Raw genomic sequence first — 25,557 nt, forward strand, 5'->3', positions numbered from 1 at the left:
TGCACACATACGCACTACCTATCGCTTAACTTTCTTTCTTTGTCTTCGTTTTTTTTTTCGGACACAATAACCATTTTCCTACAGATATACACTCAGAAATAGAAGCATTGACGCCATAAATGAAATATATATAAAGGCTTTTGTAGCCCGCAGTTAGCAAAGCTATTCTAGGCGGGCTACCTAAACAGACACTGTATAGGCTCACACACACACACACACACGCACGCACACACACACGCAACAATGAAATAAATAAATAAATGAGCAAATAAAAATAAATAATAAATAATAGTAGTAAAATCATGTTAAAGGTTTTAACTGAGCCAGTCACACAAGGGAGTTTTTAACAGGTCAAAGAGAAAGCTAATCAGTTGAAATACAAATATAAGCTAGAAAGGTCAAGGTAGCGCAAGTCAACATTCATCTCTTCAATTTCAAGAATTTTCAAAAGCAAGTGAGTTAGCTCACGTTTAAAAGGTGCTTTCTTTAGCTTACGAATTTCAGGGGGGATGCCATTCCATATTTTCGCACCAACTCTAGAAAAGGAAAACAACTGATGGTTTGTTCTCGCCTGTTTTATATAAAAGCTTCCAGCTACTGAGAAACGAGTAGAGTAGGAATGAACCTGTTCAGAGTGAGTAAAAAGTTCAGAAATATTGAGAGGAGCACAGCGATTTTTGATGTCATGTAACAGAGAGGCAACTAATTTGAAGTAAAGCATTTTTATCGGTAGAATTCCCGAACGACTAAAAAGAGGAGCACTGTGAGATGTATAATCGGAAAAGTGCATTAGACGAAGAACCCGCTTTTGTAAAATGACGATTTTGTTTAGATGAGTATTGGCGGCTTGGCCCCAAGCAACGAGGCCATAGGAAATATACGGTTCAATGAGCGAGCGGTAAATGTTTATAAGAGTAGTGAGCGGTACCAAATGTCTTAGCCTTGCAACGATACCGATACCTTTGCTTATTTTCGTGGAAATGTAGTTAATATGATGCTTCCAGGAGAGATTACCGTCAATGAGAACACCTAGGTATTTAACATATGTCTTACGTTCAAGAGATACCAATTGCTCCGAGTTATTATCAAGTATTTTAAGGTTTACTTCTCGGTATAGTTTGTGTTGATAAGGATGAAAAATAACGAAATTAGATTTGGATACGTTAAGAGATAATTTATTTGAATTCAGCCATTCACACAACTTTAATATCTCTTCATTGACGACAACTTCAAGTTTCTTTAGATCTTTTTCTGCATATAGTAAATTGGTATCATCAGCAAATAGGTAAAAGTCAAACTTTTTAGAGGAACGATGCATGTCATTGACATAAATTAAGAAAAGAAGCGGACCAAGTATAGAACCTTGAGGGACTCCACACACTATTCTCTCTTTGCTAGAGACAATAGAACCGATTTGGGTTGATTGCATCCTGACAGACAAGTATGATGAGAACCAGTCATTAATCAATCCTCTAATTCCATAATGGTGTAATTTATGCAACAAAATCGAATGATCAACTGTGTCGAAGGCCTTTTTCAAGTCAATGAAAATGCCACAGGAATATAATTTTTTATCAATGTTGTTTTGAATTGTATTTAGAATATCCAGAATTGCATGTTGAGTTGAGCAGTTCTCTCTAAATCCATATTGCGATGTGAAAAATATATCATTTTTATTTATAAAAGATTTTAGGCGTTTGTACATTAGTTTTTCGAATATTCGATTAAACACGGACAGTAACGATATTGGGCGATAATTGTTTGGGTCAGTTTCATCATCCGCCTTATAAATTGGAATTACTACAGCATGCTTTAATTTGTGGGGATAGATACCAGTTGAAATGGACATGTTCATTAGTTCAGCTAGGGTATGAGATAAAGCTTGACGTGCGGACTTCAAAAGACGAACTGGACATGAATAAAGTCCGTAGGCTTTTTTTGATTGAGTACTCAAAATTTCCATTTCAATTTCAGTAGAAGTGACAGCGTCAAAGAAGAAAGAATTGGTGTAATTTGAATTCCCTAGGTAATCCTTAAAGTCCCTGGTGGATAATGGTATGCTATTTGCAAGTTTAGGTCCGACAGATGCGAAATGATGATTCAGTGCATTAGCTATTTCTGATTGGTTTTGTGTTGTACCCCGGTTGTCTGGAAGCTGGAGCGACGATACGAGCTTAGTCTTTTTGTGCTTATTAATTAAAGTGTTAATCCCCTCCCAAGTTTTTTTCATATTATTTAGGTTGCTACTAAAATAGGATTGATAGTAAAGTCTTTTACTCTGGCGAGTAAGGCTTAAAATTGTGTTCCTGTACAACTTGTATGTAGCCGTGTCACCAGAGTAAAAGAGATCGTTCTTAATTTTTATTGATCTACGTAAACCTCTAGTTATCCACGGTTTAGATAGTTGCTTGGCCTTGCGTTTTGATACAAATTTGAGAGGAGCATGTCTATTAACAATTTTATTCAATCTGTTGTAGAACGAAGAAAAGCGTTTGTCAATAGAGCCATTAGAGATCAAACCGGTCCAGTCAGTTTGAGAAATGTCACTGATAAAGTTTTCTTCCGAGAATCTCGAATAGTCACGGATTTTAGTCCCCTGATAGCGAGATTTTAAAGATGGAGAATGGATGATGCAAAATTGAGAGTAGTGGTCACTTATATCTGAGACAATGTTGCCGCTGGAGAGTTTAAAGCCAATGCTGTTAACAAGAATATTGTCAATAAGTGTGGCAGAATTATTATGGACTCTTGTAGGCTTGTCAATTACTGGAAAAAAGGAGTAACTTTGCAGGGACAGCAGAAAGTTATGAGAAAAATCACAGGTTTCAGATTTGAGGAGATCAATGTTGAAGTCGCCCATGACATATATCGGTTTATTAGCAGAGCTTAGTCTTTCTATTGTCATATCGAAATACGTTTGAAATTGTTCAGGAGAAGTATGTTGCCTATAGATTACACCACATATAACATTTTTACCTATTAAAAATTCGAGTTCAATCCATAAGGCCTGGAAAGCCTCGTTAGAGGTTTTTTCGAGAACTGTGTAATTTAAACTGGCGTCAACATACATACCAACACCTCCACAAGAAAGAGGAGTTGGCACCTGTTCGAATTGGTAATTAGGTATATGTGGATTAAAGTCTATTCTGGCCGAGTTTGTTATTTTAGTTTCGGTTATTCCGATTACGCTGAAGTGGTAGTCTAGTTCATCCAGTAAATGTACTTGCAAATTTTCAAGGTTACGTCGAAGGCTTCGTACATTATTATGTAGAATTGAGAAAGATGTTTTGTTTTCATCTCGCATGAGATCGTTTTTAAACTTGCAAAAGCTATGTGGTGAGAAATATCGGCTTCGAATTTGTTGATTATTTAGGTTGCTATCAGGATTGACACTACTTTGAGTATTCAAACTAAAAATATCTAATTCATGGAGGCTACGGAGCTTATCTAAGTACTTTTTCGTTGGCAAGTTACTGTTCAGGCTATTATTGAACTGACCATGCGTTCGGATGATATCAACATTTGAGAAAGGAAGGTTTTTTAATAAAGATTTGTTTGCTCGGCAAACATATCTGTCACTTAGGACTACCATTGAGAGTTGTTATTACGAGATATATACTTAGCTTTGGTCTCCGTTTTCCAGACTGAGCAGATCACCAATATTCTTGATCTTGATGGCTCGAGACGTAGCATCTTTCCGTAAATAAACAAAGGAGCCCTTTGACCAACAGTACTGGTAATAATGCTGTTCTTTAAACTTCTTCGCCTCGAACAGGACTGTTTGCATTCGGGGTGACAAATGATCAAAAATTCTAACCGCGCTTAACGAGGCATCCTCAGGGAGTCCAACGGAAGCCGGGTCCAATTTGCATGCATCTTTACGATGATTCATGACGCTTTCTTTGGCTAAACGCCTGACAAATCTACAAACTATCGGCTTTGGCTTTCCATTGTTATTCCTGCTGGGAACACGATGGGCGGTGTCGATGTCATACATCGATAGATCAGCTCCCGTTTCTTTAAAAATGTTTAGGCAAAGCTTGCTTATCGAGGCTGCGGATTCATCTTGCAGCCTCTCAGGCACTCCCACAATTTTTACATTATACTGGAAACTATGTTCTTGAATTTCGTCAATAGCATTTCCAATAATATCTACCTTGGCTTTCAGCTCTTCGAGTTTGGTGCTTAGTCGCTGGAGTTCGTCTTTGGCCATGCCGCTAAAGAGATGGAAGTCGTCGTATTTCTTGCTCAAGAACTCTACACATTGGGCACCTTCTTCGCTGGGCAGAACTTCTTCGCTTCTCTCGCTATGTCGCTGTATCAACTCCTTCAATCTAGCTACCTCGTCCGACATTGACGATAGTTGCGCTTTAAGTATGTTATTCTCCTTCTTCAAAGCCGCAACTGACCCAGGCATTGCACAAAGGTTAAACGAAAGGACACACACAAAAAAATACAGAATACAAAAATAAGAAAAAGCAAAGAATATAAAGAAACTTAGCGGAGCTCAAAAATCACAACCGTCTTGACCAACATCCGCTGACCACCTATATATGCTGACCACAAATATATGCTGCAGGAGACAAAAGTGTAATCGGAGATTGGTCAAACTTTAATTCACGGATGAATTTTAAGATTATCATTGGCTTCTTTTTCAACCCCAGCATTATTCTTAGCGACAAAGGTCGCATTCGTTTGTTTATTACTCGCCAAAAACTATCAAATACACTCAAAAGCCTCAAATCGAAAAAGAGTTTTACAGGAATCGACCAATCAAGTGAGCGGACGAGTGCCAATCTTCACATCATACCTACAACTCGCGCATGTGCGCAATTCACGAGTTAAAAAGGATCTGAGGGACTCAAGTCACTGAGCGTATTTTAATTCGCTAACACTTCAATGCGTCATCTCACGTATAATGGACTTAAAAACCAAAGTTTAAATAATCCAAAATTAAAATAACAAAAGGTTTGTAGAGAAAATAAATAGATTACAATTTCCTGACTGCATATCACACATAGGAAAGACACTCATAACAGAATATAGGTTATGCATAAGGACGATATGCATACAATAGGTATAGTAATGGAGCGGTTTCTGGGTTGAGTCACTTATCCCATATCATATCTTCCATTATCATAAGTCACTAAGTGCATGAAATTTTGAATAGTCTATAATAACAGAGTTACAGACGGAATAGTTGTTAGAAATAACTAAAATGATTAGTAAGTAAGCCGTAAAGATACGCTCCACCTGTATTTCAGCTGAATTCGAGTTTTATCTTACTTCATTCAGCTAAGCCTCATGCCATTCCCGTGAGAAGGGACACAGTTTTTTTTTTTTTTTCATACAGACCGATCTAGACCTGTAAATAACCGTTGTGTTAGGAGTTGTATTAATTAATATTTCTGATGCTGTCGCGCAACATACCCTGCAGGTGATAGAGGAGTACTCTATTTGCAAGCAATAAAAGAAGGAAATTTCCTTGGAATCCCTTTCACAATGGGCTGCATCTTGACATCATATCAGTTAAGGTGCGGTTATCAACAACGCAAGCCCCAAACATGCATTGACGCAAGGGTTAAATGTCGGTCAAGAACAACAATGAAATTTCTGAGAATAATAGTTGTAACTTAATAGTTGTAACTTATTCTTTGCTTTACTTTTGCATAGTACTGTATAATGTAATAGGATCAAACTAAAATAGTTATGTTGTAAGCCTCTAGTATGTTCTGGAAAAGCTTTGTAAATAAATATAAGAACCTGGTCGCGTAGTTGGAGTAGTTGCTGTTGTCGGGAGTGATGACCGACTGTTTCGAAAGCTATACCAAGAGATAGGACTGCGTAAAAGATAACAAATTTCAAGGAAGTTAGGAGAAAACTGTAAGTAAGATATAAATCATCTTAGTCCCCTACTGATTTTTCTGAGAATATACTCCTGCATGATAAAACCTGAATGATTGCTTATGTTTGCAAAGAAAAAGGATTATGGAAATAGCTCAGTTTTCCCTTTTGATGTATCTCTCAAAGAAATGAAGGTTTGCCATAAATTAATCATGACATCTCTTGAAGTGGATTATCGCTGAACATTTCAAAGAAGCCCTATGTTTTTATTTTAACATTTGCGTTGTTAAATAGCCTTGACTCCCAATATATTTGCTTGATTAAGCCTGAAGAAGCGTTTTTTATTATTCACTTGTTGCACTCGTCTTCTGGGTGTAGACCATGGATTGATTTCGAGTTTTTTTTTCAAACACGATCGGCCGTCGATCGATCAACGACTTTTAAAAGGTTTTACGATAGGCCGTCCATCGGTCAACGGACTTTGTTTGACTTTGTTGCCGCGCGAGTGAACAATTGAATAATTATGACGCTTTTTCATGGTAATCAAACAGCTATCTTTAGAGTCAATAGCTATTTAACTACGGAACGTTAAATAGAAACGTTTTACAGTAGGTTTATACTCTACTGGGTAAAAGTCTTGCACGGTTTTCAAAGTCTTTTTAAACACGATCAGCCGTCAGGGAAATGAGAGATTGGGGAAAGTGAAACCAGCGCTTTCATTGTTTTAGAGTAGTTAGAATCTCTCATTAAAAATACCAGGGCATTCAAATAAGCGTAGCTACCTTTAAGTGCACATGGGAGGTAGACTCACCATTGGGGTACAAGGTCTTAGCATATAATAGTTCTGCTGTGCAACTTTAACATTTTTCCCATTGGCTAAATAAATCGCCAAGACGTTCCAGATATTTTCCAAGCGTTAGATAAGATAAGGCTTTCAAAACATCAGTTAAAATGGAACAGTTTAGTAGTTTGCGGCACTAGGTCGAAATCAGTGTGTTAATATTGTAGGTGGCGCATGCATTCAGTTGAGATATCTCTCCCACCAAACATTATCACAAGCCAAGCAGCTCAACAGAACAAAGGCTCGAGCACATGCATGAAATTTGCATGACATATTAAATCCTAAGAGTGCAAAAGCTAAAATATTTCACATACTCGCTGCGGGAAAGAAAAATTTCTTCAAACGCTACACAGGGTTTTTTTTCCTTCACGGGTAAAATAAACCATTGCAATCTTAAGGAAAACAATTTTTTACCCACGATAAAAAAAAAAAAAAAAAAATTACTGATATATAGCTACTCCCCAAAAATGCGGATCATATGTATTTTCTCAGTTAAAGATAAGACTCTGAGCCAGCAACAGAAAACTTTGAAACTAATGAAAGAAACACTGTTCTGTAATCACAGCCTATCTTTGTGTATCTCTGAGAGGTTAACTGCCATTCCTCTCCTATTTTTTGAATGATCAATATCAAACTTACAAGAGCGAGTAAAGGGAGAAAAAGAAGATAACAGATTTTTGCTCTTGTTGTCTCTCTCAAGTAATTTAGAGTTGCTTTCAACTCAACACATTAAATACACGATTCGATGAAAGGTCAAGAGCTCTTGTATGGCCATTAAAACATTAATTTCTCTCTGAAGGGAGACACAACAACAATTGTGGCAAAAACGAATGAATACAACGTGAAAACAAAGCGCTAATTAATACGCTCGAAATAGTTTCCACTACTCGAAGATTACTTTCTGCTGAGCACTAAAAAACGCGGTCTGAAAGGGATCTATAATCAAAGATCAAATCCTAAATATAATCTGAAATCAAACCTCTTGGCTGAATCCGTCTACATGGGCGGTTGGCACATTATGCCATAGTGGCACAACCGTTAGCAAGAGCGAAAATAAACTTTTCTGTGTTTCACAATGAAAACAATTAAGCGCCAAACCGCTCAAGACATTTGCAACTATAGGTTTAAAGTCAGGCTTTTGATAGATCAGTTAAAAGGAACAGCTCAGTGGTTTGCAGCATTTAATCGAAATCAGTATCATCTAAGACGCGCTTTCAGTCAGCAAAATGTAAACGCACGTCCGGGATTTTGACTGCACTAGGATTTGTGCACTCAGCTTATTACTTTTCGTGTCTACGTTTGCTTTTATAATCCCTACGGTGTCTGAATACTTCAAAAAAAAAATTGTCTTCCTTGCCGCTGAATCATGAGTTATTCCTTTCCCACTAAGTGCACGATTAGTACTTTAATTGAAAAAAATAAACAGCAAGAAGGCATTACTCACGTAAAATATTCGTAAAGAAATACTTTTAAGTTTAAAAAAAAATTCCATAAAGATTGTTTAGAGTGTATCGGATGCAACTTCTTTTAAAAATTAAACTGTATCAAATTACTATGCGCATGTCACAGATAGGAAAGAGTGAAGGGTTGATGGGGAGAGGGGGCTCACTTACAATTCACTGTTCTTATTATTTGCCGTGTACAAAAGGTACAAAAGGGGGCCTGGGAGCAGCATGATTTTGTTCCTTGAGTCGCTAGACACTGTGAAAGTAGGCTCAAGCAAAAACAGTTTCAGTCACATGGAAAAGTTTTTCATTCTGAAATACAAAAAGGTCACTGATATTTAACCTCTTCTGACAAAGACGGGCCTTATGTATTTTTTCAGAGTCTGAAGTCAAAAAAATGAAAAAATGAGCAATAATTGCAGCCTTTGATCCCTGTGTCCCTTCCTTCTGTGAGAGGTCAATCGCCAGTTCCCGTATTTTTTTAAAAAATCAATATAAAAATTATATTATATGAAAAAGGGTAAGCTCTTGTTGTCTCTCTTAAGTAAGGAGAAGTTGCTATAAATTAATCATAACTAATACACGATTCGATGTAAGGTTTCTTGGTCTTACATGTCCATCAAACGATCCATTTACCTCTGGAAGGAGAAAGCTAATTTCCGTGGCAAAAACTAATAAACTCAACGTGAAAATAAAGCACTAACGCGTCCAAATACCTAGCGCGAGTAACTGTCCGAAAAGGTAAAGCTTATAACGGATCTGTCAAAATGGAACAGTTCAGTCGTTTGCATAAGTCAGTTTACACTCCTCCATTCTGGCATGTGTGGTGCGACGAGACTTCATTCCCACTACGATTACAACTCAGTATACCAAGGTGCGGTACAGTTCTTTTAAGGACCTTTAGATTCAATGGGTGATTCGTGATTATTTAAACTAAAGATTTACCAATAATGAATGAATTGCACTTTTAGATAAACACCATGCCATTAGCTACGCTGAAAGGCACATTAAAGAATACTATCTCAAAGAAGAAAGTCTGACACTATCAGAAACATCTTGGATGGACCAGTCTGCCCATATGAGGCCCCCACACCATCAGCATTTATTGTTCTATTGTAAACATTTTGCTTAAAGAATTTGACGCAAGAGAAGAGAGAAGGGTGCACAGGCTTCGTAATAGGGCCCATGAGTTTCCTTCCGTTTTGAATTGAACGTCCGCCTTTTCTATTTGCAGAAGCGATGTGAAAATAGAGGGCCAAGACTTCGACATGATTTGCAACAGTCTTATGAGATCAGGTCTTTGATGGATCACTTAGTTATTACGACACCGTTAAGTCACGTGCGGCATTTAATAAAAATGAGTGCATTTTTATATGGCATTAAGGACGGATTTAATCCCAAACAGGAACCGTCATATAAGTCAAGTAGCTTTAGCCAGATAAGTGCGAAAAAAATGGAATTGATACCTATGAGCACGTACACGTGAACAGGTGACTTGCGTTTACTAGCTGTACCACTCTTAATTTTTCATACTCATTGTCTGTGAACATCTAGAGCGCGTATTTCTTCTCAGTTAAGTATCGCCGCAAACTGCTGTGTAAGAGCTACAGATTGTTCTTTGGTCGTCAGGTACTATTCTTCATTTTTTTTCTAGGTGCAGTTCCATAAAAAAAAAAAAAAGAAAAAAAAAATCCATAAAAGATGGTCAAATTCGGATGCAGGTATAGGCTTTCAATTCTCTGGCTTTTAATCCTATTTGGAGCCACGTACGGATGTCATTGTTCATTTCAAAAGAAAAAAAGGATTTCAATTTGAAAATGCCGAGTTTTGGAACGTACTTATTCGCACTAAAATGCTTTTAGCTCAAATGAATAGCCAGTTAGGACAATGCAAGCAAGGAACTTTTGCTATGAGTAAACTTTTTCTAGATCGTACTTTCCCTTTAACGTCAATGCATTAAATCAGAAGAATGCATAGTTTTTTCTAACCATAAGCCTCCACTAGGTGTTGTTATAAAAAAACACTAAGAATATCCTCCCCGTTCAAGTGTGTATTATTTACGCGAATAAATGTTGACACCCATGTCCATTATGAATAATTACTAATACATTTTACGATAAAGGGAGATCCGAGGACAAAATTCATATAACATACTATGAAACAGTAACTTTGGTATACATTTGCAGACCTTAATTGAGGATCTCAGTGGAGTTAGCCGTCATTCATCAAATGGCCACAATATCAATCTTCAACCGTCAAAAATGCAATATTTTTACTGTCAACCGTCAAATAAGCAAGCGAATTTTAGCCGTCAAATGTCTCAGACATCCTAACTAAGATCTAAACGATTGCCTAAATAAGGGCCAAGCTCTGTTGCTCAGTTAGCCGTCAACCATCAAATGCTCAAAGTATTAACCTTCAACCGTCAAAAATGCAATATTCTTACGGTCAACCGTCAAATAGGCAAGCCAATTTTAGCCGTCAAACGTCTATGATATCCTAAGAACTAAACGATTGCCTTAATAAGGGTCAAGTTCTGTTGCTCATAAATAAAAATTTCGATATATTACAAAAAACACGTTTATGTAAGTTCTTTAACTTCTAGTCGCGAGTAAAATTGGTTAGCGACAGAACTGACTTCGTGTGTGCAAACACTTCCGGTATCGTAAAACGTTGGTCATTTATCAATAAAAGGTGATATGAATTAATAGTTCTTTACAAACGCGTCATTATGAAAAATTATAGCCAAATTTCGCGTGTTAAGCTCGTTTTATAACCGACATTCCCAAACATTAACCGTCAACCATCAAATAACCCAAAATTTAACAGTCAACCGTCCAAAGGGCTTATTTTTGACTGTAAACCGTGAACGTGAACCCCCCTCCGATTGAGACCCTTTTAATTTGACCGTGTTACTAGTGCTGATGTTGTTGATCATGTATAGAAAGATGGTTTAATTAGTTAATGTCATAGAATGTGCAATAAAAATAAAATGAGAAAACACGAACCTGAATCAGTATCGCTGAGTGTATTTACTTTAATCATTCAAACATACAAAGTAACTCTGTGAAGTCGCTTCAGTAGCATGTTAAGATTGTCTGTTAATAAACATTTCTATGATGACCATAATCTATTACTGCAGATAGTTACCTGCTAGGAGTGTCTCCCTCTCTGAAAAGAAAACAAAGAGACGAATTACTATCAAGTACAAAATAAAAACAAAATGGAAAAAAAAAAGGATAAGGTTTGCAAAATCATCTCAGTCCCTTACTGATAAGCTGACTAGCTGTATAATGTATCATTCTTTCTAAGCATTAGCTCCCGCGAAGTGTTGTTATAATGAAACACCAACTTAGCTGAAAAAATATCTCCGAACTCCAAGTTTCTTTTATTTACGGGAATAAAAGTTAATAGACCATATTTGATTTCTTTAATAATTTTTATTTATTTATTAATATGGTTAATTACATAAGATATCTATCGCAGAAAATATTTGTCGCTGCGACAACGCTATCTTCGCTGTAACAACAAAACCAACGCATAATACGATAAATGAAAATCTGAACACAAAATGTAGAGCTCATATGATATACAATGAGACAGTATCTTTTGTAGACATTTGTAGAGCTTAATTGAGGATCCCAAAGGAGTTAGCCGTCAACCATCAAATGGCCACAATATCAACCTTCAACCGTCAAAAAGGCAATAGTTTTACCGTCAATCGTCAAATAAGCAAGCCAATTTTAGCCGCCAAATGTCTCAAATATCCTAACTAAGAACTAAACGATTGCCTTAATAAGGATCAAGTTCTGTTGCTCATAATCAAAAATTTTGAGATATCACAAAAACACATTTATGCAAGTCCTTTAACTTCTAGTCGCGAGTAAAACTGGTTAGCGACAGAACTGAATTCCGGAGTGGAAACATATACACCTAATTGCAATAAAGTTGTCATAGAAAAAAGCAAAAAGCAATCAAAGGCTCTGTGAGCCAACGCGTGAATTGGATAAGCCAATGTAATTTCTGTCGTCAATAGAAATGGGTGTTTGATTTCCATACTAGGGTATGAATCGTTAGACTGGTAAATGAACACTGTGAGGAATATGATGTGAAATTAAATTAGGCCTCAAAGACAGAAAATATGGCCTGATTAGGATTTAGCGTAAGACAATTACTGTTCCAGATTTTACTGTAAAGGTTTGTGGAAAGAAAGTTCAAAAGGGTGCTGTTTCTTTTATCATAAAACTATTGTTCCAATATTGAGCTCAGTAATTACTTGCGATGTAACTATAGGGATAGGCATGTAAAAGCTTTTGCGCTGGATGGAACGTACGGACATAAGGATAAGCATATATGCATAAGATTATCAAAACGTTGCCTTCTCGACTACTGTCAGACCACTTCTTTGTTACAAAGAGGTTAGAAGAAGTGCAGTCTTCTATTTAAAACCCGATACATATTATGCATTTACAATGGCATGAACAGAACTGCGATAACTTTCTGGTCGGAATCAAGAGATTATACACTGTTTATAATCTCTTGGTTGGGATTGATTGTAGACTGGAATGGTGACGATTTTTTCTTTAAGTTGAGGCGCTGAGATATTGTCACAGTGCCTGGGATACATGCGTTATCTAACGGTCGGGTGGTCCGTATGGGAAAACCTTTTTCCTGTGGTCGCAAGCCTCAGGCCGTACCCATGACCAAGGGCACAGCTTTATTCCCTTACGGACCGATCTAGACCCGTGGATAACCCGGTTTGTTAGGAGTTTTAATAATTAATATTCGTGAAGCTGTAAAGAAACATAACCTGCAGGTTATAAAGGAGAGATACATTAGAACGAATATTTTACCATGGGCTTCATCTTTTCATTATATCAGTAAATGTGCGGTCATCGAAAACGCAAGTCCAAAACATAGATTGACGCAAAGGTTAAATTTCGGTTAAGAAGAACAGTGAAATTAAAGGGAAAAATAATTGTAATGTAAGGAATCGAACGCTTCCAGTCAATTGTTTACTTCTAGTGATAAAAGGAATCTTCTAGCAGCAGCAATTGTAAAGGACATCCATCAGGATATTTTATGGCTAGATGCTGGCTTACGCGCCTCGTGTACGCCGCAAAAATAGAAGAAACGACATAATATTACCGACATTTGAAAATGCTTCCAACAAGAAATTTTGTACTGATTGGTTCTTTACCTCCGTACGCCAAATTTTAGAAAAATTACCGAAACGATTTCTATCTTGCGAGTTTTTATACTTGTCAAAGACAAGCTCGGAAGCCTTTGAGACTTTGACCACCCAGCACAGGACTGGAGCTACATTTTTCTTTTAATGGCTGCCTTCCCCCGAAAATATACTTTAAAACCGATATCGCACTCATTGCAAATATACCTGAAAACCGATATCGCACTCATCGCTTCGCGATTCGTGAGAAATTGGTTTTCGCGTGCAATTTAACCCGGAATTCTCTCGTCAGGTAATTAATTTTCCTATAGAACAATACATGGACAGGCGTAGATATATGAAGTTTCAAAACGAGGCTCTCAGGTCACGCAGGTAAAACTTTCAAGTAAAATCGAAGCAAACGGCTACGTTTGGAGGCATTTTCATTCATTTTCTTAAGGATACAGCGTGCTCTCGTCACGGTTTGACATTGTATTGTGTACGGGTGCAACAGTCTATTCAGTGAATCGGCAAGTGACGAGATCCACAAGATTAGGATCGAAACCGCGGTCTTGCTAAAGAAATTAAACTATCAAACTAGAGGCGAACAAAACGCACATAAAAAAACCTCTCAAATAAAGAACTTACAAACGACCAGATTAATTTACTGGCAAAAGGGCTCAAATTCATTTCAACACCCGCTACAAAACAAAAACAGATAAGACAACAACTATTGTGTGACTTTGATCAGTTCGCAAGGAGAATGCGTCTGATTTACATATTCCGAGGGGAGGACAAAAATACCCATCCCTGCCACGTCAAATCTACATGGATACCACCAATAAAAAATCAGTAGCCCTTGAAAGCTATTTAGAAGAAGTTAAAAAGTGACCTTTCAGAAATAGAAATTACAAAGCGAAAATATAATTTGCTTCCGGCTGAACGCAAGGCGCTGAGGGCCTTGAAACCTGACTCTCAGTTAAACCTTAAAAAGGCCGACAAAGGAAAAACAACCGTAGTCATGAACAAACGCGAAAAAAGTTTGCTGTTCCTTTCCGAAATGACTGCCATTCTTTCAATCTTCCTTTCGTCATGCCAGGACTAAGAATTTTAACCTTTTCCTTGGCAGAAAAATGCGCAGATTCCAGAGTTATATGGTCAGACATAGAGTGTTTCTGGTGTTTCTCGAGAAACGTTGACCCGAAACTTTTCACGCTTCCAGAACGTAAAAGGTTCAAGCTGTCATTCACTCCCTCACCATGCCACTCAAATTCACTCTTAAATTTGCTCTCACCCCTCAACTTCCGGTATGTTAACGTGCGATTTGATTCCCGATGTGACGATTCGTCAACGACCGTAGACGAATCGCAACAGTTTGGGTGTACTGGACATGTATGTTGATTTACTGTACTCAGGAACGAGCCCTTTCAGTTGTAGTCGATTTTCACGCTTGCTTAACCCCGATAATGAATGTTCATATTCACCGTGAACGCCAGTCAGATCACTCTCTGAACCATAACTTCAAAAGTACATAAAATGGAGATGGTCGTCTTACAAATAGATCACTAGTAGCTATGTCATCTTTCAAAACAAAATCATCCATACTAATGGTTTTCTCTTGGTTCGCGGCATCTAAAATTCTTCGATAAAAATTTCTATGATGGCTATATCTATTACCACAAATAGTGGTAACAGATATGAAAAAATAGAACAGAAGAAAAAAGGAGAAATTACCATAAAGCATTATAGGAAATACAGTTCCCCGCTAGTTTAATTTAATGAGAACACCTCAAATCAGAAGAGCCTGCATTACCACTGATTAACCATTAATAATTATTTTGGACGTTGGCGAACTGACATTAGACGTTGGCGAATCGACCTCATATGTTGACGTTGATGAACTGACACGTTGGCGAAACGAGCGTTTACCTTTTGAGGTACCGTACCGATAATAATTGATATTGGACCAAACGATGGAAAGTTTAGTTCAATTTTGGTCACATTTTTGGAGGGGCTAAGCTAACTACATCGATGCCAAACGTAATGACTAAGCACAGCCTCGTTTAACGCATGAAAATGTAGCGATAGAATATCCGATGGCTTTCATCGACATTCTTTCGAAAAACAAAACTTCAAATATAACATTTGATAGCGAGGTTAAATAATGATAAATCATCTCACTAATCTACTGATTTTACAGAAACCTCTCGTGCATAAGAGGAAAAAAAAAACCTGGCTAAATTTCTATCACCAAAACATCATGTGCAACATTCCGAACAAGCATACAAACACATGTATTAAAGATCGACTCAACATGGTCGCTTTACCTATTTCAAATTCCTGAACACATATTACACGTGAGAAAACCGGCGCATAAAAGAGGGAGGGGAGAGGGGTAGACGTGGGTCTTTTGAAACCCACTCTAATTAATCTTTCCCGTTCACAAAAGGTACAAAGTACAGTAAAACCAGGAAGCAACACCATGCTTTTCCTTGAGCTGCAACACGACAAAGGCTCAAGCAAATGAAGTTTGTGTGATAAATGAAATCCTAAGAGTGCAAAATGGGTTCCCCACGGGAGCCCCTCGACCTATCACGATTAGCGCGTAGTTAATTTATAACTTGACTCTTGACTATGTGAGCTGAAGTAGCCTATTTCCCGCGAAAAGATAGTCTAAAAAATAAAGCGTTCAGTGAAAATGCCTTAACATAGGCTCCCCATGGGAGTCGAACGCTCCAAATAATGGCTCCTGTCACAGCCTATTATCTTTGTGTTCATTCCATCTCGGGAAGGTAAAAGATTTTCCTCTCATTCTCTCTCTTAAGTAACGAGGAGTTGCTATAAACTAACCATATCGAAAGCACGATTCGATGTAAGATTGAGAGACTATATATGGCCATCAAAAGGTCAAATTACCTCTGAGGGAAGACACAAAAAAATCTGTGGCACAAAGTTAAGCCTACAGCTTGAAAATATATATAGTGCCCGCACGCCCGAAATACCTGGAAACATTAACAACAAGACAACGCTTCTAACGGATCTGCGTACGTTAAAGATGAACCTAGTTAGGGTGACCACTTCCTACAGGAAAAAATTTCTCTTGATCACAGGATATATTGGACCTGTCTTAACTGCCACGAAATGTTACTTGCTTCTTCAAATTCGTGCACTCACTTTGAAATTTACCTTATCGCTTATAAACTCATCAAAACGATGCAGACTGGCCAGGTGTAAAGGAAAGGACTTAATAGTCAGCCGAGTCTGTGGAGCAAAGTTGTCCATTTTGGCTCAGTGAGCATCTATGAACCTCAGGGAAGCTATGCACACAACGACGGAGGGATTTGGGTGAGTCACTTCGACCACTTCACCTCTCCATCTTCAAAAAGCCTAAAGGACTTGAGTCACTCAGCGACTCAGTGTATTTTAAAGGCCTATTTCCAACCGAGATGCCTTGTGCGCCCGGATCAATTTTCATATATGAAAAATACGGTATTTTCCTCGTAGTTGCGGAATCGCTTTGATATCTTCTTCCATCTTACTAATTAGGGCTTTCAAAGTTCCAACCTGAATCATGTGCGAACAACAAACTATCGTAGTATCCATATCAGTAAATAGTTTTTAATTCTTACATGTATGACGGTGAAAAACGTCATTTGAAAAGTTGATGCCGCCGAAGAAGCGGTCTAGAGGAAGGCCGAGTCTGCCCGGCTCGGTAAAGGTTAATCGACTTCGAGAGTCTGTGTATGATTTATGGAGGGCAAGGAAAACAACCATGGGTTTCGGTAACACTACAGAAAGTGCTTTTGCAGAAATGTCATTGCATTGTTCTTACGATGGAACTAGAGACTCCGGGGAGGTTTTTTCTAGGTGAGAATAATTATTTGACTGATTTTTACTTGAGATCCTAAGATATGTATGTAAGCGATCTCATTTGTACAAGTCATTATTCTATAATTGAAATGCGTAAAGTAAATCAGTTTTGGCAAATATTGGTTATTTGTTTATATTTTATTTGGTGTTGAAGCCGAACAATTTCCTTCAAGATCAGGCAAGGTTTGTACAAGATTTAAACACAGACTCGATTTATGATTTTTCAGTCTCAAATATTTAGCTGCAAATTTGTTTACTGTGTTCTTGACCAATTCTTTGTTTTCCTTTTTAATAGTGTTTGTGAATGACTATCAGCGTTCGCCATTTAACAATAGCGCGATTCCAAAACAAAAACAAACGACTGCAAAGAATCTCGGATGGAAATGGGCCTTTAAGTATCATTTGAATGTGAGACTGAATAATCCGTGGTAAATTCACGTAAGCTGGACTTTGAAACTAAAGTTTGACTGGTCCGAAAATAAAATAACTAACAATCACCGAGTTTCTAGTGTACATAGTCAACAGAATCACCTCATCGATTTTATATTTCCTTAGCGCCTATCACAAAAATTAACTCCACGTACGTAGGGATAGAGGATATGCATTCAATATGTATATGTACGTAATTTAAGGAATCAAACGCTCCTAAATAATCTGTACATCTATAGTGATAAAATTAGTATTTCAGCAACGGCAATTGTTTGTGTGGTGTCCTGTGGACATCCGGGACTATACACAGTGGTCAGGTGACCGAGAGAGTGTGCGTGTATGTAAAAAAGAGCGGGAGTTCGAAGGGTGACAGTGTGTTGTTCGAGTTATTGACCTTAGTGGCTTCTAGGAATATTATATTGGCGACGAGGATGGTCCAAATATAAGTGAGAAGCACTTACCACCATTGGATTTATCCGGACTAGCTCCGCAAGTCGCGGACAGGTGGCGTAAATGGAAGCGCGCGTTCGAATATTATGTCGAAGGAAAGGGCATGGAAAATGCTCGTAAGAAGACGTCTCAACTTTTGCATTTCGCCAGTATGGAAGTGCAAGACATATTCGAAGGCTTTCAAGATCCTGGTCCTCTCCCAGCGGAGGGTGATAATGCTTATAAGGTCGCTATTCGTAAACTGGATTTCTACTTTCGCGTCGAGGAGAATATTCTTTACGAGCGCCATGTTTTTCGCCAGCTGTCACTGCAGGAGGGGGGAGACCGCTGACCAGTTTTTGGTACGCCTAAGAAAAGAAGCTAGGCATTGCAATTTCCGAACGAGTTTGAACGACAACTTGAGGGATCAGCTGACTGAGAAGTTAACGGATTTTGAGCTGAAGAGGACATTGTTGGAACACAGGAATATTACACTGGAAGAAGCCTTAGATAAAGCTTGTGCGTGGTAAGCGGCTGGGAGAAAGCAACAAACATGACTGTGAACCCAGTGGTAATGAAGGAGACACCGTCAATGCAATCAAGACGAGACAAGGACAAAGAGATAATAAACCCAGAAAGTGCTACAATTGTGGAAGAGAGGGGCATCTGCCCATTGATAGGAGTTGTCCAGCAAAAGGAGAGAAATGTGCAAAATGTGGGAGGTAGGGTCATTTTGTTTTGTGTTGCAAGGCACAGAGTGGTAATTATACAACTGGAGGTAAACCGGATCAGCGAAGGAGGGATTCTGATAGACGCCAGTCTTACAATGCTAACTTCGTGGGCGATCAGAACGCATCTGACAGCGAGGAGAACTGTGCTTTTGCAATTGCAGTTACAGAGAATCAAGGAGAAACATGCAATGCAACCCGTCTCAAAGAACCAGTGCTGGAAGTGAATATTAATGGCATTAAAACAAGAGTACTCGTTGATTCAGGGTCAGTAAGTAACCTCATGGGATTGGAAGAATATGAATAACTTAAGGCCCAAGGCCTTAACGCGAAGATGGAGGGTTGCCACAAGCGGTTGTATGCGTATGGCGGGAGGGAGTTGCAAGTGACTGGCCACGCTAAAGTTGAGATCTCGGCAGCTGATAAGAGGATAGGTTTGCATTTGGTAGTCACTAAGAGTGGAAGCTGTCTGCTGGGCCACGAAACCTCACAAGCTCTGGGTCTGCTTCGTATTAGTTCGGGCGTCAGCAGTGAGTTTTTGGAGTGCAATGTTGTTGGCGAGAACTTAGCCCCAGTTCCTCAGGCTAAGTATCCAACAGTGTTTGTTGGCGTCGGCAAGCTGAAAGACTACAAACTACACGTCGACTCAAAGGTGATACCAGTAGCTCAAAAACCAAGGCGTGTCCCATTTGCTGGGTGAGAGAAAGTAACAGCGAAAGTTGAAGACCTCATTGCTAAGGATATAGTGGAGCGAGTAAATGGGCCGACGTCATGGGTTAGTCCTGTGGTGATTGCGCCAAAGGCATCAGGGGATATCCGGTTGTGCGTAGATATGAGGAAGGCAAATCCAGCTATCATTCGTGAAAGTGCTTTATTATCAAAATTAAAATTAAAAAACGAAAAAACCTTAACCTACCCAACTTTGCAAGTACACACGGCTTCTGATATCTTGTTGTCGTTGATTTCTAGATACAGTTTGTGCGGATCTTCGTGTTTTTTCATTGATCGCCAGCATTTCGCATCAACTCTTGTACCAGAAGGTGCACTAGCTCCAGTGTTTGGAGCGTGGCAAATCTTAATATCATGAACAAATCCTTGAATAAAATAGTTCAAACCCTTTTCCAAAACCTTCTGTGAAAGATCAGAATGATCTGGAAGATTGGAAACCGAAATCTGGTCTGGAATTTTCGCCAAATTGTCTGAAGGGCTGGACACTCCGCCGCTCGCGCCTCCATGTTTTCAAAAAAGTTGTGGGACAAGATGGCAGCATGCCGCACGCTTCCTTCTGATTGGTTGATTCCGCATTGCTGATTGACAGGTCGGAACTATGAATTTGTTGGTTTTTAAGCTAACGAGACTATTCGAAACGAGAGCGTCTCGCAAAAAGATTTTAATCGAGGTAGCCCCAAAACTGGATGAGATGTGTTCAAAGAAGACATGATACTACAAATGGACAATCGAGGACAAAATGTACAGTTGGTATCGAGAGCCAACGAAGCATAAATGTATTTCAACGCCAGGCAAGTGCGATAGATACAACTTGTTACACTAAGTTGCTTAAGTCAATTTAACACAATAGTATGTGCTCTAAGAAAATAAAGGAAAAAGAAACTGAGTGTATTACTGTCTATATTCGCTCTTATCAAACATACGTTCATATCCAATGTGTAGTGCATAGAGTGACGCGATAAATAATAATAAAAAAATACTGAGATTCATTATCATGGATAAAAAATACATTACCTTCTCGAAGTTTTTATTTTATGATGGATTACCAATTTTAACTGAATATGTATTCAGGAACCAAGTGTGAAGTGTATATATATATATCTTATTTGTTGTGTAGTATCGCTGAGTATTTTTACGAGTTGTGCCGTATTTTGATGAGCCCGTTGGGTGAGTCAAAATACAAATGAGGAGTAAAAATACTCAGCGATGCTACACAACAGAACGTCTAATAAGTTATTTATTATCCAACACGCCAAACTGTTATTTCAGTGCGGGCGAATTTCGCGGAGATTTATTTACAGGGAGTGCGTGACAGAAGTATGCGAAGCGGAACAGAATTGGCGCGTTGTCGTGTTGCTGTTTCTATTTTCTTCACTAAAAGAAGAAATGTTCTGCTCGTCAAGCTGTTTTTCTTCGTTCGATTCATCTAATAAACTTTGATGAATATTTTCCAGCCATTCTGACTCTTCGTTGTCGGAAATATGATTCAAATTGTCCGCCATTTTTTTTTTTTTTTTTTTTTTGTAACTACAATCCAATCCTTCGCTTGCGCGAAGCGAGAAAACTTGTTTAACTGGTACGGCTACGATAGACGAGTACAAATACCGCGTGATATTCGTACTCGTCTATGGCGTTATTTGTACTCTACGAAGTGTAGTTGGATAATAATTTAACGTTATTAAATGCTAACAGCAATGTCATTATGGATAATTGCAAAGGATGATCATCCCAGTAAATACTTTCCAGTGCAGTAGCGCTATCCTCGCTGCAACAACGAAACTAATACATTTTAAGATAAATGGAAATCCAAGGACTAAATGTATGGTGCGCATCGACAGACAACGGAACAGAAATACATGTCTGCATTCGTTGACCTTAGAAACCAGGCAAATGCAGTAATTACATTTGGGTTGTGGCATTGTAGTGATTTTTTTTCTTTTGCTGCTGTTGTACATTTATATTAATGAGCTTAAATTAGTTTAACGCAATGAAATACGCTCTAAGTAAATTAACAAAAAATAGCACTCATGGGCAAACAAACGGAACAGGAATTTATGTCTGTATTTGTTGGCTTTAGAAACCAGGCAAGTGCAATAAATACATTAGGCTGTGTCATTGTACAGTATTTTTAACAATAACAATAACATTTATTATTTGTATTTTCTTATTGCTGTAAGTTGTACTTTTACACTAAGTTGCTTGAATCAGCATAGCACAACATAGCTTGCGCTTTAAGAAAATGAAGACACAGTACACTGAGTGTATCACCGAGTATATTTGTGATAAATGGAAATCCGATGACAATATGTACAGCTTACGCTGTAAAATGAAAAGAGCCAAACTGACCCCAAAAGCCAAATTGGCCCCAGTTTCTCGGGACCAATTTGGCCCATTAAGGTTCGTTTTGGACTATTTGAGCCAAAACGGGTGGGACAGGCACCATTTCGACCCCTCCAAAATCTGAATTGGCCCCTGTGAATTCTACTTTGGGATTTTTTTTTTCAATTTGGCCCCTCAAGGAGCCACGTAGGATTAACCAATTTGGCCCCAGAAGGATGCAATAATTGTAAACACAGTGACTAAGGTCATTAGTTTTTGCTCAACTTTATGCTGTGAACTTTTAAACGATTTAAATTTTTTTATAAAAGCGATTTCCCTCCAAAATTCGTCCTTCTTTTGCGAGTGCGTCTCAGCAGCTCCTTCTTCCGTATCTCATTAGTCGAACTAACCTATATAGCTAGCCCTCGTGCGTTGGACTCAATAATGAATTACAGTAGCGAGGAGGTTGTCTCTTGGCTCGGGTCGCATGGATTTTCTCAAGAGACTTTAGAGAGGATAATAGCTGAGCGAAAGAAATTTTCTTAACAACACGTTTTATTGCAACTTTATGTACACAAACTTGACTCCTCCGCTGATATTTGCTCGTATCTTATCTTGCAGAAAAGGACGGTTTCGACGGTGAATATCTCCTTGGCACTGCTCACGTTGTAGAATAACTAAGGCACTATTTTCCCTTAATAAAAGAGCGACTAAAATTCAAGAAATTGACCTCCAAACTGGTAGGAGCCACCTTAAGACTCCGAAATAATTTGCCATAGTCCTCTGAGATCAGGCATTCAATAGATCAGTTAATACGAAACAGTGGGGTCACGAGCGGCATTTAATCCGAAATTAGAGCATTCTAAGATAGCAGTAAGGAGAGATTTATCTCCAAACGGTGACCGTCTCAAGTCAAGGAGCTTTAGCTAAGTAAGCGCGAAAAAAATGACATGTATCACCAAAGGGAATAGATTAATTTATGCAACCTGCGCCGCGTTTTATCATTACCCCGGATGGGTTACATCCGGGACTTACAATAGCAGATACTTAAACATCCGAACATGTGATTTCGGGCCTCTTTTAGCAAGAGGCATAAAAAAAAAAGACTGAATTCCTACGAACACTTGCACGTGAACCAGAGATTAGCATTTCGCAGCTGTACCCTTCTTGATTTTTCATACTTTGAACATCTTGAGTGCATATTTCTTTTCGCTTAAGTATCGAAGTTGTTCTTTGGTCGTTCTAGTCTCCATTTTTTTGGGCGTGCGTCTATAAGAAAAAATCACTGATGTGTAGCTACTCCTGCCAAATAGGGATCATATATATTTTTTTCAGCCTGCAACTGAAAACTGTTAACTAATGAAAGAAACAATGATCAGTAATCACAGCCTATAATTTTGTGTTCATTCCATCTCTGAGAAGTCACCCGCCATTACTCACTTATTTTTCGAATAATCAATGTTAAACTTCAATGCGCGAAAAAGGGAGCAGAAAAGGTTGTAGAACGTTGCTCTCGTTGTCCCTCTCGTATTACTCATCATGTCTGATAAACGATTTGATTTATGTAAGGTTGAGAGATATCAAAAGATCAATTTTCCTCTAAACGGAGACAAAAAAAAGCTTGCGGCAAAAAACTAATGAATACAACGTGATCATATAGCGCCAACGCGCTGAGAATACCTTGCGCTAGAAACCGTCAGAGAGCGTAATGCTTTTAGAGGATCTTCGTACGACAAAGAAGTACCGAGTTAACGTGACCATTTCTCGCGGGAAAAGTTTTCAACCAATCACAAGATCGATTGGACCTACTTTAAATGCCACGCAAGTTACTTGCCTCTTCTAATTCGTATAATCACTTCGACTTTTTACCTTATCGATATCCTTCTTCTAAACAGAACAGCCTGTATTGCTACTGGTGGGCCAATAGGAAGAACGTGGACCTTGGACAACAAGGACGTTAATATTTAGCAGATTTTGCGGAGTTATCGGCATCCATTTCAACTTCACAAGCGTGTATAGACTAGGGAGGCTATGAATGCAGAGAGGCCGCAGCACTCAGTATGGTGGTTAGCCCACGCCTCTCCACCGCACCTGCTTTCAATGGTTACAACAAGAGGCATTTTTCTCTTTTCTCTTAGAACCCACCAAAAACGATGACGAGCAAATAATCAGCTTCTCTGGCTGTTTTTTTTAGTCATTTGAACGACACGGTGGAAACGCGTTTTGATGACGTCACAGTGGTCAGTGGTCATCAACTTTAGGCTGTCAAGCGCCTCGATATGTTAGTCGAGTGAGTTCGATGACAATATTGGTGTTTTTGCGTGGTTCTGAGTTACAAAAAATCCTTGATACATCTCATTGTTTATTAGGTTTGATCCTTTGAATGTCCACGTCGTAATGAATAGCGGTGTGGTGAAGTCATTTTGTTTGGAGTTGTATGCTGTTTGCTGACTTACGAAGCATGATCGTGGTTCTTCAGTCGCCCTCGCCTTCAGAATTGTCAAAAACTGCGATAGCTATCCAGACAAAGTAGCAGATTAGTTCTGTAAGATACTTTTCCGGCGAGTCTAAAGACTGGTTGGATTTTTTAAGGCTAATTAGCATGAAGCGATACAGGTAATTGTTGTGTGAAGAAAATATTCACACTTACTTTGCGCCCACATACGGTGCCTTTTCATTTTGGCAATCATTCGCTTGGATGAGAATTTTGCCTGTATATACTGTTTTTTTCGCCATTCCACCTTTCTGATTCTCTGTGCCTTTAAGAACGGGTGTCCGTTACCAAAATAAGAAAACATTTGTTCATTTCATATAGTTGCAGTTTTATCAACAAGTCAGATATCTCTCATGAACAGAATTAAGCTCGTTTAAGCTCATATGATGGTGAATTTTACAAAGGGAGTTGAAATCGAAAAAATTGTAATTTGTTTGCTGCGCCAAGGCTCGCTAAAGATTCATTACGGCGATCAATCGAAGGCGCTGAAAATATAACATTTGAGACCGTCTAGCATGACCGGTTCATTTACAATTTTCGTGTATGAAGTCTTTCTTGTTATCAGTTGAATGTAGATCTATCTTACATGTCTTTAGTACGTTTGCCTGTACCTGTAACTACAACTGCTACTTTAATTTCCCAAACAGCTCTATTTGTTTAAACGAAAGCGTTTTCGATGAAACCCACTAGTTTATTTCATTATTATTTATTTATATTTCAGTCATTTGAAACTTTCACAGGCACAACAACCTCCGGCTTTTGCTACTGTCAATTTCAGTGGTTTTTGAGATTAAAGTAAAATACGAATGAGTGATCGTCTTCGTTGCGGTTTTCCTTACTATAATAAGTGGTTTAGTGTCTCTTTTGGTAGTTTCTTTGAAAAGAATGATAATATTTACAGGTTTACTTTCCGCAGTTTTAGTTACAGATTTAAAACTGGCTTAGGAACGATCCTTATGGCAAAATCCCGACCAAGTACGAACCAATCAGACACTCGGATTTAACTGAAGACAACCTTTCCGTATAAAGATTAACAATTATTTTTCGAGGGTGCGCCGGATATAAGATGATAAGTAAGTAACGAAGCATTTCGCACCTGCACCTTTCTTGATTTTTCATACTTATTATTGTCTTTGAACATCTTGAGTGCGTATTTATTCTAGGTATCGTCTTATACCGCACTGTAAAAGCTGGAGATTGTTCTTTGGTCGTTTCATTCTCCATTTTATTCTTCGTGCGTCCATAAAAAAGGTGGTCAAGTT

The 25,557-nt window shown here is 38.4% G+C and overlaps 2 protein-coding genes across 16 annotated transcripts in view; both read right to left on the reverse strand.

Moving 5' to 3' along the window:
• LOC148718519 (uncharacterized) overlaps positions 1 to 25,557 on the reverse strand; it is a 677,830-nt gene that overhangs the window by 47,331 nt on the left and 604,942 nt on the right. For all 15 annotated transcript variants that reach the window (XM_088740223.1, XM_088740224.1, XM_088740239.1 and 12 more), the window contains one exon: positions 11,281 to 11,301. In XM_088740223.1, the coding sequence (XP_088596349.1) occupies positions 11,281 to 11,301 (21 nt within the window). The remainder of the gene's footprint in view (positions 1 to 11,280; positions 11,302 to 25,557) is intronic.
• LOC148718520 (uncharacterized) lies at positions 1,160 to 4,540 on the reverse strand. Its single transcript, XM_088740248.1, has one exon. It carries the CDS (start codon positions 4,415 to 4,417, stop codon positions 3,620 to 3,622), a length of 798 nt encoding a protein of 265 aa, XP_088596374.1. The 5' UTR covers positions 4,418 to 4,540; the 3' UTR covers positions 1,160 to 3,619.

The sequence above is a fragment of the Stylophora pistillata genome, chromosome 12 (assembly GCF_964205215.1).
Source record: "Stylophora pistillata chromosome 12, jaStyPist1.2, whole genome shotgun sequence".
NCBI classification, from domain to species: domain Eukaryota; kingdom Metazoa; phylum Cnidaria; class Anthozoa; order Scleractinia; family Pocilloporidae; genus Stylophora; species Stylophora pistillata.

What these genes read in the sequence shown, in the direction of transcription:
- LOC148718520 (XM_088740248.1), bottom strand. Translation starts at nt 4,417, where the DNA reads ATGCCTGGGTCAGTTGCGGCTTTGAAGAAGGAGAATAACATACTTAAA.